The 13969-nt window shown below is 42.1% G+C and overlaps 4 protein-coding genes across 4 annotated transcripts; 1 reads left to right on the plus strand and 3 right to left on the minus strand.

Annotated features, from left to right (window-relative positions):
* Positions 1-783: 783 nt before the first annotated feature.
* On the minus strand, positions 784-2849 carry LOC6507703 (transcriptional regulator ovo). Its single transcript, XM_044714362.1, has 2 exons — positions 2802-2849; positions 784-2742 (listed from the first exon to the last, which is right to left on the minus strand). The coding sequence occupies exons 1-2, from the start codon at positions 2802-2804 to the stop codon at positions 868-870; spliced, it is 1878 nt and encodes a 625-aa protein (XP_044570297.1). The 5' UTR covers positions 2805-2849; the 3' UTR covers positions 784-867.
* A 576-nt stretch (positions 2850-3425) lies between these two features.
* Positions 3426-5250, minus strand: LOC6507702 (skin secretory protein xP2). The gene is made up of 2 exons (XM_032454492.2): positions 4842-5250; positions 3426-4756 (listed from the first exon to the last, which is right to left on the minus strand). Exons 1-2 carry the CDS (start codon positions 4842-4844, stop codon positions 4037-4039), a joined length of 723 nt encoding a protein of 240 aa, XP_032310383.1. The 5' UTR covers positions 4845-5250; the 3' UTR covers positions 3426-4036.
* A 433-nt stretch (positions 5251-5683) lies between these two features.
* LOC6507701 (serine/threonine-protein kinase WNK2) lies at positions 5684-6640 on the minus strand. Its single transcript, XM_001956134.4, has 2 exons — positions 6506-6640; positions 5684-6434 (listed from the first exon to the last, which is right to left on the minus strand). Exons 1-2 carry the CDS (start codon positions 6506-6508, stop codon positions 5913-5915), a joined length of 525 nt encoding a protein of 174 aa, XP_001956170.3. The 5' UTR covers positions 6509-6640; the 3' UTR covers positions 5684-5912.
* Positions 6641-10122: 3482 nt separating this feature from the next.
* LOC6507363 (extensin-3) lies at positions 10123-11620 on the plus strand. The gene is made up of 2 exons (XM_032454290.2): positions 10123-10273; positions 10385-11620. The coding sequence occupies exons 1-2, from the start codon at positions 10271-10273 to the stop codon at positions 11477-11479; spliced, it is 1098 nt and encodes a 365-aa protein (XP_032310181.1). The 5' UTR covers positions 10123-10270; the 3' UTR covers positions 11480-11620.
* The last annotated feature ends 2349 nt before the right edge of the window (positions 11621-13969 follow it).

Consider the following 13969-nt stretch of genomic DNA (forward strand, 5'->3'; position numbering starts at 1 on the left):
TGATTGAGGAGTCCGCTGGCAGATAGTGACATTGATGTGCGAATTTAAACATTACCATCAGTGTGTGGGGCCGCCATAGCTTGTCCAAAAATTGAACACGAAAAAAATAATAATCATAACAAAAAGCCGCGGATCGCTGTCCAACACACTCATCGATTTATAGATTGTTTGTCGGCCAGGTCACTAAAAAGCGAGAGATGAGCCAAAACGATTCCATTGAGCTCATGTTTTTACTGCCTCACCTCTATGCAGCTCGGACTGGCCAAGTTGTCTGCTCGATGAAACAATAGATTTTGTTTTATTTTGATTTTAGTTGACTGGATTTGCATGAGAATCGAATCTAAATGATTGCATAAATTTATGTCGACAATTCGTTTTTTCCATGTGCGAAGCATCTCTCGCTGCATATCTCTACTTTTATGGCAATCTGTTTCCTTTCAGATCTGAACTAGTTTTCTTCCGTCTGCCCTAATGGCTTGTGTAAAATATTTCCATCAAATAGAAACCATACCGAAAATGGCTTTGATTGTTTGCACGTGTGATTATGTTAATAAAGTATCGAGAAGCAAAAATATTTATAGAATCGAAAGATAAACAAATAATTTCTGGCTGAAGTAGTCTTTTGTTGTGTAGTGTAAAATCTATATTAAGCTTTGCCTTAAACTTTAATCTTGTTAAGCAAAAACTTATCAGCCAAGCTTTAAAGTTGATCTAAGCGGAAACGGAAATGAACTCCATATTGGGAGCCTGAAAGTATGCCACACTTTTGGAAAACACTATGTATTTCTTCTGCTCTTGTAGCAAATGCTGTTAAGTATAATTTATTTTTGAATATAATACAAAGCTGTCAATGTCCAGCTAACAATTTTAAAACTCGAAAGTGTGTTTCGGCTTCCGGTAATGATAGCCATCTTCACGAAAGCCGGTGTCGTATTCCGAGGCAGAAGTTCCTTGGTCCAAACTATCCCGACTACCGTTCTTGGAGCTGCGACTGTGAGATCCGTGCTTCTTGGGAGCTGCAACGTATTGTGACTGCCTATTACTGGAGGCAAACTGGGCCAGGAAACCGGGATCCACATCGTCATCCGCATCATCGTCATCTGGCACCAAAACCGACCTCTGGTTTCCATTTATCCTTACCAAAGCCCGACCATGATGATGACCATGATGCAGCACACTGGGATCGCTGTAGAAGTTGCCATCGATAATGTTCGTATCCTGTTGGTTACCCACGGCATTTGTCGGTCCCTGGAGTTGTGGTTGACCAAATACGTTTCCATTTAGGACGTTTAGACCTTGGTAATTGGGTCGATTTGATGGCCGGCGATTGTTAAGGCGTGGCGCTTGACCCGCCGCCAACTGGGCTCCTATGGATGGGTCGAATAGTCCCTGATTAGGGTCGGCAGCTCCTTGATTAAAAGGAGCCTGCTGACCTGCTGCCAGTTGGCCACCCGCTGGATTGGGTCTGCGATTCGGAGCAGGCTGGGCGGCTCCTAGCTGAGCACCCAACGCCGGATCAAAAGGCGCTCCAAACTGGCCATTGTTGTTGAACTGATTCTGGAGCGGTCTTTGGGCTGCTGGCCGTTGAGCCCCAAACGAGGGATCATAAGGAGCTCCAGCTCCTAATTGAGCTTGTCCTGCCGCAGGAAGTTGACCTCCAAATGAAGGATCAAAGGGAGCTCCTGCTGCCACTGGAGCCTGTCCTGCTGCGGGGAGTTGAGCTCCGAATGAGGGATCAAACTGGTTTTGATTGGGGACCCCTTGACCTGCTCCGAGCTGAGCCCCTCCAAAGTTTTGATTGTTGAATCCTTGGCCTGCTGCCAATTGACCAGCTCCTACCGGCTGTTGTCCTCCAGCTCCAGCTGCATTGCTGAGCTGAGCGCCAAACGAGGGATCCACAAATAAGTTAAGACGGTTGCCACCTCCGTATCCTCCATATCCTGGCCTTGATGGCCTCTGTCCGTTGCCCAGAATAGCCAGCTGGCCAGTGGGAGCAACAGGGCGATTCGCTGGATTATTACCGCCTGTGGGTGCCAAGGCACTCGCTGGCAGTTGAGCTCCGATCGGATCAGAGGGGCCACAGCCGGGTGGAGCATTTCCCGCCACAATAAACTGGCAATTGGGAGCAGCACCTGTTGGAGCCTGAGCTCCAATAGGGGCCTGAGCACCGGTTGGCGCTTGAGCTCCTGCCGGATCCTGAGCTCCTGGCGGGGTGAGAGAATTAAGCTCCGAGTCCTGTGACTGCACATTGATCTGAGTGTGGGTGTGGAACACCGAGTTGGGGGCACTGGCGTACAGGATGCGACTGGGGCGACGGCGCCGGTAGACAACCTCACTGGCAGCCGGGGTAAATAGGTCACGCCGACTGTAATCCGTACGGACATGCGGCTTGCTGTGCTTGTAGTGAATATGCTGGGTCTTCACCTCGGGCTTCTTGTCGTAGTGGTGGTAATGGTCCACACGCTGCTTCTTTGGTTCCTCATGGTGGTGGTGCTCCTTGGGCTCCTCGTGCTCTTCCTCTTTGTGGTATACCACTCGTTCACTGGTGTGTTTCTCCTTCTTGTAGAATGGCTCCGCCTCCTTCTCCTCATGCGGCGGCAGGTAGTGGGACTCTTCATCCTCATTATCGTATTCCTTGGAGGAGTGATGATGATGCCGCTGGTGCTTGTGATGTTTCACATGCGAAACATCCGCCCAACAGGCAACCGCCAAAAGGCTCAACAACAGGACAATAAAGAGTTTCTAAAGAAAAGGAAGCATTCTCTAAATTCCGTATATTCCACTTTTCAATTATTCCTCACCATTGCTCAAGTGCCAGTGATGCCGATCGACTCAAGATGCAACACTTTTATACCGTCTTAGGACTCATTTAGGTTGCATTGTCTTTAGTCCACATCGAGCCCCCCGAAATCGAATCAAAATCAAAGCCGAAACCAGTTGGCAACCGTGAGAAATCCATTCTGAGCTTTATGTGACCCATTTGTTCTTATTGAATGTTCGCCATTTAAATTCAAATGAATATTCTATAGCACAACGAAAGTGAGCCGTAAATTTGTCAGATCAAAGAGTTAGAATTTATCGGCCTAAGTGCGTTGCACACGCCGCTTAGAACATATGGGTTCTTTGATCTCTTCTCCAGTAGAGAAGCTTTATTGCAAAGCTTTAAACATTTTTAGCTTATTGATAAATTTGAAAACTTGACTGAAAACAATTTTAGAACAAATATTTTTTTTTCGGTAATCTTTAACAAAACCTTATTGATGCTGACAGGATTGTAGTACATTGACACTTTTTAAGTAATAAATCCAATAAATAAAATAATATTTTATTAATTTCCTTTTGACTTTAATCGTTTTTACCCAAAAAGTATGCCATATTTTAAGTTCAATAAAAATTAAGGATAATCATATTATAATTTGTATTAAATGATTAGTTTTATTTTTTATTTTTAAAAAATTATATAATTCAATGATACATAATTTCAGTTATTTTTATCTTAAACATAAATAATTTATTATCTTAATAGTTTCACATAAAACGTCATGTCAAAATCGTACTAAAGTCCTATTCATTAAAAATTAAGACCTGTGAATCATTTAAAAAACATATTTATTCATTTGGTTTTGCATATTTCAAATAATGTTTATATTATTTTAATTAGTTTATAAAAATGTACACTCAAAAAACCAAAAATAATTATTTGTTACCCAATTTGTACAATTAATGGCTTCGAGATCTAGGAAGAAGGAAATATGATATGGAAATAATTGATTTGTATTGTTTTCGGCTAACGGCATCTGGTTATTTGAAACTTAATAAAAGATGAAGTCATGTTGCTCATTTAAAAATATCTAAACAGAATTAGTAATCATCAAATATGATTTAAGGTTATTGCACTTCTCATTCTTTGCATGCCTAATATGGTTTTTGACCAAATTCTTGTCTATTATTGCATTTCTTGCTTTTAGATGATAAGGCTAGTTTTTTGTATATTTTCATTGCGATTTTATTGAGGTCGTATTATCAAATTCCATCTTTAAGCACGGTGCTTGTAGACACGGCGACGGACGGTCTTGTACTTGTAGCCCTGGTTGCTGGCGGCGGGCTGGCTGTAGTCGTATCCGGAGCGGGCGGGAGCTGGGGCGGAAGCGGCAGCCTCGAAAGCCGGGCCGGAAGCCTCGAAGGCGGGAGCTGGGGCAGGGGCAAAGGACTGGACTGGAGCGGGAGCTGGGACGGGAGCGGCGAAGCTCTGGACGGGAGCAGAGGCGGCAACTTGGTGGCGCACTGGAGCAGGAGGCACATAGGTCCTAGCGGGAGCAGGAGCGGACTCGGCAGCGTGGAAGACGGGAGCTGGAGCGGGGGCGGCTACTGGAGCAGGAGCGAAAGACTGGACGGGAGCAGACGCAGCAGGAGCTGGGGGCACATAGGTCCTCACTGGAGCCGGGGCGGAGGCAGCAGGCTGGAAGACTGGAGCGGGAGCGGGAGCAGCGACTGGAGCGGGAGCAGGAGCGAAGGACTGAACCGGGGCAGAGGCAGCAGGTGCTGGGGGCACGTAGGTCCTCACGGGAGCCGGGGCAGAGGCAGCTGGAGCTGGTGCTGGGGGCACATAGGTCCTAACAGGAGCGGGAGCAGAGGCAGCTGGACGGGGAGCCGAGTAGGACCTCACTGGAGCAGGAGCCGGAGCAGGAGCAGCGTAGTTGTAGCCGGACTCGGCGGCGACGCAGCCAACCAGAGCCAAAGACAAGATGAGGAATTTCTGTAAATAATATATTTCATAAAACTTCCAAACTATTCTCGACATAATTTATAATCCAGAGAGGAACTGCTGGCCAAGTCCTTACCATTTTGGAAGATCTGTTTGCTTGGGGCTAGACAAATCGAATAATGTCTTATGGCCATGGCTCCTGTACTTTTATACGATTTAGAGAATTCGCGGCCCAAACGGAAGTGCTGCATATCATAAATCAGCGGAACGGCTGAGCGTTTTTCGCGTCGAAAAATTTGTTTAATTAGGCAGATGCCTCGACCATTTGCACAGATGTGGCTTGTTTTTATCAGCTGTGGTAGGTAGATGGGTATGCCACGAAGTTTGGATTAAAAAACTCAAATTTTTTTCTGTCATTCGCTTGTAGATGCGGAATATAAATATTCATAAGAGTACCCGTATCACAGTATTATTGTTATGTTTTTTTGTTTCTCCTTTTCGCCAAAACAGAATTATCTCAAACCTGATAGTTTAGTTTCGGGTCTTGATGTTACCGAGCTGAATGATAAAAAACGGTTTATTAATTTATCTAAGCTGTGACTAAAACTAAACACTTGCACAGTAGCTGTTTCATTCGAGAGATATTTATAGTGCAATCTAGGGCAAGACACATGCCAGTTAACTGGTCATAAACTATCAGAATTAGCCATAAAGCTTATCCAGTTAAGCAGAACAGCAAACGGCCTGGTCTAATGCCAAAGCTAATGACTTAATGTTCTGCTAACTGGATTGATTGACTGTTTGATTAATTGCTTTCAGAGTCTCAAGATCAAATTTGGTTTCTGAAGAGCTCGAATATCTGTTGGCCTGAAATGTTTCCTCATGGGGTTAATGGCTTCTAGAGCCCTTTTTTATTTAATACTCTTATTGGCGTTCACGCCCTCCGTGTCAGCTTTGAAATAAATTTTAGCACAAGTCTTTGTTTATCTATCTGCGCTACGTTTATTGTTTATTTTTCAACCTATTCTTCTCTGATTCTGGAATATGCAAATGGAGTAGAGTCAGACATGCAAATAAACCCATAAAAAGTATTTTTGCATTTCTTCTCATCCATCGGAAATTAGCATTTGAATATAGTTGGCGGCGTGGGTTAAACCACAAACCTGTTGAGCAGCTTGTTTAGATTTTTCGATGATGATGCAGCTGCTCACTGGGGTGGCAGGTAGGTGTTGCGTGGGGCAGAGACCACGACGGGTGGCAGATAGGTGTTGCGTGGGGCAGAGACCACGGCGGGTGGCAGATAGGTGTTGCGCGGCACCGGGAGGGAGATCACCTGGGGGGCAGGACGAGCCACGGTAACCACTTGCGGCACTGGACGAGCTACGGAGATCACTTGGGGAGCAGGACGAGCCACAGATACCACATGAGGAGCTGGACGGGCAACTGTCACTACTTGGGGGACCGGTCGCGCCACCTGAATCACTTGAGGCACCACTCTAGGTGCAGGGGGAAGATAAGTGCGTTGAGGCACCACGACTGGGCGTGAAACCACCACCTGGGGATGCACCACTGGACGCTGCACTATCTGAGGAACCACCTGCACTTGGGGCACCACCTGCACTTGGGGGACCACCTGAACTTGGGCCACCGGAGGCAAGTAGGTCCTTGAAAGGGAAGTGGCACTGACCACTCCCAACAAAGTCACAGCAAAAACAGCAAAGATAGCGCGCTGTAATGAAATAAAAGTTTCCATTATTTCTTTCTTCCGACTAAGTAAAATCCCGAGCGATCGAAACCCACCATGTTGATCTCTCAAAGTCGAACAATTGAACTGTTTTTTTCAAGCGGAACATTTGGTATTTATAAGACATTTTGGGAGAATCCAAAATATATATACTATATTCGATAATAATAATAAGATCTGTGTATTTGCATACAAAAAGATTGCAAGAGTCTGGCGAAATGCGATTACCAGAGCGGGTAATAAATAATCAGTAGCCCGGGCACAGGTTTCATGTCTGCCATAAAACAATTTTGGGTATCAATATGAGTTAGAATATTTCTGATTTGGTATTTGAAAGGAGCGGATCAAGTCCATAAAAACCATTAGTACGACAGTTAACTTTACCAAGATGCTTTCACTTTTTTATGACCTAACAAATAATTAGCAGGGTGATGAGTATTTTTTGATACCAAGTCGAAGTTGGGGTACTCTTCTTCATTACTTTTTCTTTAATTTCATGGCTTCATTCATTTTTAAGTGTAACATTTTGATTCATTTCGAAATTTAAATATATTTAAATACAGGAGAATATAAAGTTTTCCGTTTTTATAGGATTTTTTTAAATAACACAAATTACTAAATATAAATTTAAAAGCAAAATGTATTAAATTTTGTGTGGTGAGTACTTTTGGATAAGGGTATTTTATGATGAAATGTAGGACTTTAATTTCAGAAATTTGGAAAATTACAAGTCTGTCTGGTGAATATTAAAAAAAACTGGTTAGTACATTTTGTGTCTTGTTTGGATGTAACATGTTCTGATGAACTTGTACCCTCAAAAAAGTAAAACAAATAAATCATCAGCAAGTCTTCATAGTACATAAAACTGTCTAACAAATAGTTAAAATGTGTCAAATACAAATACCCTAGATTTTAATCTACTTTTGAAACAAGTTTTTCTAACATCGAAACAATAGAATGTTATTTACAGAATGTGGCTTAGAAATGTTAACGCATAGCCATGACACAAACCAACGCTGTAGAGACTCTGTTAAATCATATTCCGAATTTATGTGCTCTTAATGCAGATTTATACGAAAAAAAAATTGAGAGTTTTCTGTATTTTTAATTAACTTGAGATTTTGTTGTGTGATTTTAGGTTTTGCTTTTTCTTTTCTGCCTTTGGTGTGATTCTATATAAAAATTTGCCGAGCTTGCAGTAAATTTTCGAACGTAGTTAGCTGACCGCGGTAAGGTGGCTTCCGTTGCCAGCAGCTAACCAGCTAATCGATTCTACTCCCCTCGAAAAAATACATAAAATATAAATCTCCCCTCTTTAAAGATTAATGTCTAGCATTAGGGGGTGTCTTGTGTTGGGTTTGATAAACTGTTTTCAAAATTATTTGCATGCACCGAGTCAGGCAGGAATTCGTTTTCGGTTTCGGTTTTGTCTAGGGAGCTCGATGATAAGTATGAATAGAACAAACTTGTTCTTAATTATGCCTAATGTGAAATTTATAAACACTAAATTCTATAGCATTCAATAAACTAATTGAACCGGTTTCTGGACTTTGCCTCTTAGCTAACATTTCTCGGATGGGCTCTGATCTGCAATTTCCGATCCGATCCGATCCCCGTCATACGACTGGATTCTGAAGCAACGCGTGTTCAGCGGTGCACATATTTGACCATTTCAACAAAACGCTAAACAAATTTGTTCTTTAGATGATGTATATATACATATATGTGGTCCATATATGTACACCTATATAAAAAAATTAGCTTGAATGCAGATTTGAAACCCGTTTACCGTTGAGTGGCATTTACCCAAGATCTATCTAATTAAACCACAAGCAAAAGTTTTGTGTTTTGATTCGGGATGAAGTAATCAGAGCTAATCTTTAATATTAGCTACATGATGGCCTGAGAACTGAGGCGAGTGCCGGAAACTTTGAAGTGAGTTAGGTAGATCAGGTCAACCGACAAATTGGCTTGCAAGATGAATCGTCTAAGATCGAAATTCGGAATGAGTAACGGCACTGAAGGTTTCAAATTTCCTATGACTGTGACTTGATTGACGACATTCGATTTCAAAACCATGACGTAGAAAATAATCCGAGAACCAGAATATAAACTAGTACTTAGTATGCATGCGTATCTATCCGATTCGCCCTACAGATTGCGCAACACAAATTTGAAATGGAAATTATTTAAAAAATCCCCTAAAATTCTAAATAAAGAATGGCGTGAAATTATTGATTGCGCCTGGCGTGGTAAGTTCAACGATCGACCTAGCGCTTGGATTCTTCGAAGTCAATCATCTCCAACGTCATAACCATCCAAGCATGAGGGGCTTATAGAGAAGAATATAATGGATTTGTGACAAGAAACAATTAACACAGCAATCAAGCGAAAGAAAGATTTGTGGGCGATTATGGCAACAAATTCAAATTGATTAAATTAAGATTGAGCTCGATTGTATAACAATCGAGTTTTGGAGCAAGGAATTCAAATGATCGCCATTAAAAATCAGTTTAATATCGCAAGTTTTGCTTACGTATTCCGATTTGTCAATTGCCCAAAAAGACCTAAAAATAGCAGTTAATAACAGGAATGCTGGGTGGGTTAAGAGTGTAATCAGAAAGCTGCTGTCCTTGCCACTATCCAAGGCAAAGGTCATTTGGGAGGGGAATGCATCAAGAACCGGTTACAGCTGAAAACTGACCCTCCTTACAGTAGATTTAGTCATTCATCTGGAATGACTTTCGATGCCCTTGGCCAGTGATTGCGAAACCTTTTGGGAGAAAGATGCTGTGTGGCCCTATGCGCCACACTTTGTTTCAGGCGGAACTTTGGAGAATTTATGCAAATCTCCTCCTGCTGTCATAAATAAAACATTCCAAAGTAGCTTCATTTGGCAGAGACATAGAACCACATAAATGCGAAATTAATTTATGCTTTTCGTCGCGTTAACCAGCCCAAAACGTGGCTCTAAACTAGATTTATGCGATGGGATCAGTTAAAGAGTGCCATTGTCTGTGTCGTAAAGTGCGAAGCGGTTCCATCATCGCGATAGGCCAGACAAATTGGATGCCATAAGGAAGAATGCCCGCCCGCTGGGTTATCGATCACAAAGCCAAATATTTGCCAACTTATCGGTCTTGGCTTGAGTGCTTGGCTGGAATTGTGCACCCGAGCGGAATCCGCACTACCCCCTATAATTGTCGGCTATTTATTTCGCAATACCCACAGACATCACCCAAGATAACCGCCATATATCACCGGTTTTTCTTGAATTCAAATTAAACCTTTTTTTATTTAACCACAGAAAGTTGTCTCAGCTTTTACGTTATCAGATATATTTCAAAGTTTGGTTTTATTCTTCTTTCTTTCTTTGGATTATGATTTTTTATTAGACACACGCTCATTTGCGTATTTTGGCTACGCTCATTCTATTCTGGCTGGCCAGGTTTCAAATTTGTCGCCTGCTGATTTGGTTACCCGTTTGTGTTTGTTGTGCTGTCGCTAAATCTCATCGTGCTAAAATGTATAACGCCGGGAATCGGGCTGGGATCGAAATCGAAAAAGTTTATGGGTGTCGTTCTGCCGTGCTGCCAGCAAGATCAAGAGCCACAGCAGCGACGTCAGCAGCAGCTGCGATGGCAGCCGGTTAACCAACCCAAGCAGGTTCTGTTTAGTTTTCGGGGCTAAGACGAGAAGCTTCTGCCGTAAGCCATCTTTTTTGGCCATCCTGAGGCGCTGAACTATAAATAATGTAGAGCCGAGTGGATACGGCACAGTCACATTTCTACATTCGTGGTGTGGATTTGGTTCTGAGCAAAATGGTAAGGACCGCAAGCCAATCGGTGGTGGATACAAAAGCCGAGCTGGCTCCGTGCAGACCGTGGACTATAGCCTTTGGAATACAAATATAATTCGATCTCCCCCTCATCTAGAAACTTCTCATCGCTTTCGCCCTGGTGGCAGTGGCCAGCGCAGATGTGTCGCATCTGTTCTCGCACAGCAACAACCTGCAGGAGGATGGCTACCACTACGGCCCTCCCCGTACTCCCCTCGTGATCGACGTGCCGGTGCCCCATGAGTCGGCCCCTCCTCCAGTGGTCTATGTGCCCCCCAAAACGACTCCTCGTCCGGTCTACCACGCTCCACCCCCACCACCACCACCACCACCAACTAAGCGTGTGGTCTACACCCCACCCCCACCACCACCACCGAAGAAGGTCGTCTACACGCCACCACCCACTGGTATCCTGAAGGACGATGGCTACCACTACGGAGCTCCTTCCATCCGTTTTGAGGCTACCGTGCCCCCACCAGTGTATGTGCCTCCCCCAACCAAGAAGTACATCCCTCCCCCACCACCACCACCACCAACCAAGAAGTACGTGCCTCCTCCACCACCCCCAACCCCCAAGAAGGAGTACCTGCCCCCTCCAGTTGTGCACGTCCCCGTGCCCACACAGAAGGTCGTGGTCTACACCCCACCCCCACCACCACCACCGCCACCAACTAAGCGCGTAGTCTACACCCCACCCCCACCACCACCACCGAAGAAGGTCGTCTACACCCCACCTCCCACTGGAATCCTGAAGGATGATGGCTACCACTACGGAGCTCCTTCCATCCGTTTCGAGGCTACCGTGCCCCCACCAGTGTATGTGCCTCCCCCAACCAAGAAGTACATCCCACCCCCACCACCACCACCACCAACCAAGAAGTACATCCCTCCCCCACCACCACCACCACCAACCAAGAAGTACGTCCCTCCTCCACCACCCCCAACCCCCAAGAAGGAGTACCTGCCCCCTCCAGTTGTGCACGTCCCCGTGCCCACCAAGAAGGTCGTAGTCTACACCCCTCCCCCACCACCACCACCGCCACCAACCAAGCGCGTTGTGTACACCCCACCCCCACCACCACCAACCAAGCGCGTCGTGTACACTCCTCCCAAGGTCGAGTACCTGCCCCCCGCACCCGTGCAGAAGGGCTACAGCTACCCCAACAACCCCCAGCCCTCGTTCGAATATTAAGCTGATCGAACTCATTGTAAATACTCAGATTAAGTATTAGCCATATATGGGAACGAATTGTGAATCGGTGGCTTGGCCTTTCGCAGGAAAGCCGAATCCACTGTGAATAACTCTCTAACAATAAATCAAACGATTTAAAAATACTCGTTTTTAATTTTCTATGCTATAGTTATTTTTAAACAGCGAAACCGATAAGGCGATTGCTAAAACCGGCAAAACTAAAACCTGATATGCTTTTTGGCTTAATCAAGTGCTTTATTATATTTATGTGGTCGGGGATTCTAAAAAGAATTCATTTCATACAACTGCGGTCAACAAAAAAGGTTCAATGGCACTGTGTTTCCAAGGCACTTCAAAGGCCCATATTTATGTATTCTAAATCTTATTCCCTTATTTCTAAATGTAGTCAAAATTGAATCCTTCTGGCGAACGCACGTTTTTTCATGGAAAATGTCATTTGCTGATAATTTCACGTTTTTTCCCAGATATCAGCACCCTAAAATTCGCCTAATCTAAAAATTATAAACAGATCAGGGTTGGGAGCTTTTTTATGTTTGCGAAAAATATGTTATGAAGAAGGAAAACCCAAGATAACCCAACCCAAGATAACCCAAAGTGGAAAAATTTTTTACAAAGGTGATAGTGGCTTCGTACATTATGTCTTTTTCAAAGTTTTGAGTTTTTGAATCAATACCATAATAGTGCAGGTTTTTAATAAATTATATTAAATTTTGTTTCATAGTTGAACCAATATCGATTAAACATCCACTATACCAGTACCTGAATATCAAACTGGATTTGGTTAAAATTGTATTAAAGATCTTAAAAGGAGAAGGCTTTCAATATTTAATTGTCAAAAAAACCACAAAGTAAAAAATAAATAAAGAAAAATAAGCAAATAAGAACCGACATGGCGAAGGCAGTCTTTAATCAGGACCCAAGGAGCGCCAAACAAGGGGAAAGATATTCAATAATTAATTGGCAAAAGAACAACAAAGAAATTAAGGAAGAAAAATAAGAAAATAAGAACCGACATGGCGAAGGCCGTATTCAATCAGGACCCAATAGAGGTCAAACTAGGGAAATAATTTTCATCAAGCAGATGAGTTTCTTAACGGGAACTTTGAGCTCTTTAGAATTATTTTAAGACATCTTGTTTTTAAGTTATTAAATAAGTTAACAACATTTGACTTAACTACTAGTTATGTATATTATCGAGATACGTTCAAATTTTAAATAAAATATATACAAATTACGAAATATGTTCGATATCTTAAATAAAAGAGGCTTCCAGGAAAAATGTTAGCCATGTGAATTATTCAGTCAAGTGAAAGAAGCCGATGCCAGCTGGTGTATACCATGGTAAATAATTGTTTTGAATAAATTATAGCCTCAAAGTAAGAAAACTTAAAAGGAAAACAAATTAAATTAAAATCAGCAATGAGACAGCATTCATAAATCAGGATTAAATAGGCGTTAAAATAATATAGGATTATCCAATAAAACGAAGTTGAAAGCAGTACTTGAACATTCAGATTTTCAAACGGGAAGACCATTGAAACAAATTTAAAAAAAATTAAAAATACTAAAAAAGAAGAACATCGAGATGAGCTTTAATTATTAACTAAAAAAAGATTTAACTTAAAGATGCAGAACAACACTACGGAAGAAACCGATGGCAGCTGGTGTATACCAATCTTACAAAGTAGAGCTATATGCCATTGCAAACAATTTTTACAAATAAAATTAAGATGACGAAAAAAAAAATAAATAGTAAAAAACGAATATAAGAAAATAAGTACCCATTAAATAGTCAAGCTAGGTAAATTTTGATAATGACCCTATACAAAAAAATTAAAGAAGCCGATGTCAGCTGGTGTAAATCCATGGTAAAAATTGTTTAAAATAAATTAGATCATTTTAAATTTGAAAATTGTTTAAAATAATTTAGAACCACAAAATAAAAAATGAATTGGGAAAAAAAAAATTTTTATAAATCAGTATAAAATTCAAAGCAGTTCCTGGACATTCAGTTATTCAATATACAAGTCTTTGAAAAAAACTAAAAAATATAAACAAGTTTGACAAAATACGTAAAATAAGCCACCAGGAAAGTTGTAACCATATGAAGTATCTCTTCAAGAACATCAAGAAGAGCTTCCACCCAAAGAGATGAAACCCGATGAAAGAAACCGATGGCAGCTGGTGTATACCAACGTAAAAAAGGATGACAGCTAGGCGCCAGTGTAAGCAATTATTACAAATAAAATCAGTACCGCAAAAAAAAAAAAAATAATACAAATATAAGAAAATAAGAACCCATTTAATTAATGCGAAGAAAGATTTTCTTCCTGGGAGCTGTTATAGGCCGCAAGCCCCATAACCAACTGAATAAAATGTAATAGCCTGGTCTATTTATATGAAAATCATCATTTCCATTTTGACAGTTATGGCAATTACAAGCCCAATAAATCTTGTCCTATAGTGTTT

The sequence above is a fragment of the Drosophila ananassae genome, chromosome 2R (assembly GCF_017639315.1).
Source record: "Drosophila ananassae strain 14024-0371.13 chromosome 2R, ASM1763931v2, whole genome shotgun sequence".
Lineage (NCBI taxonomy): Eukaryota > Metazoa > Arthropoda > Insecta > Diptera > Drosophilidae > Drosophila > Drosophila ananassae.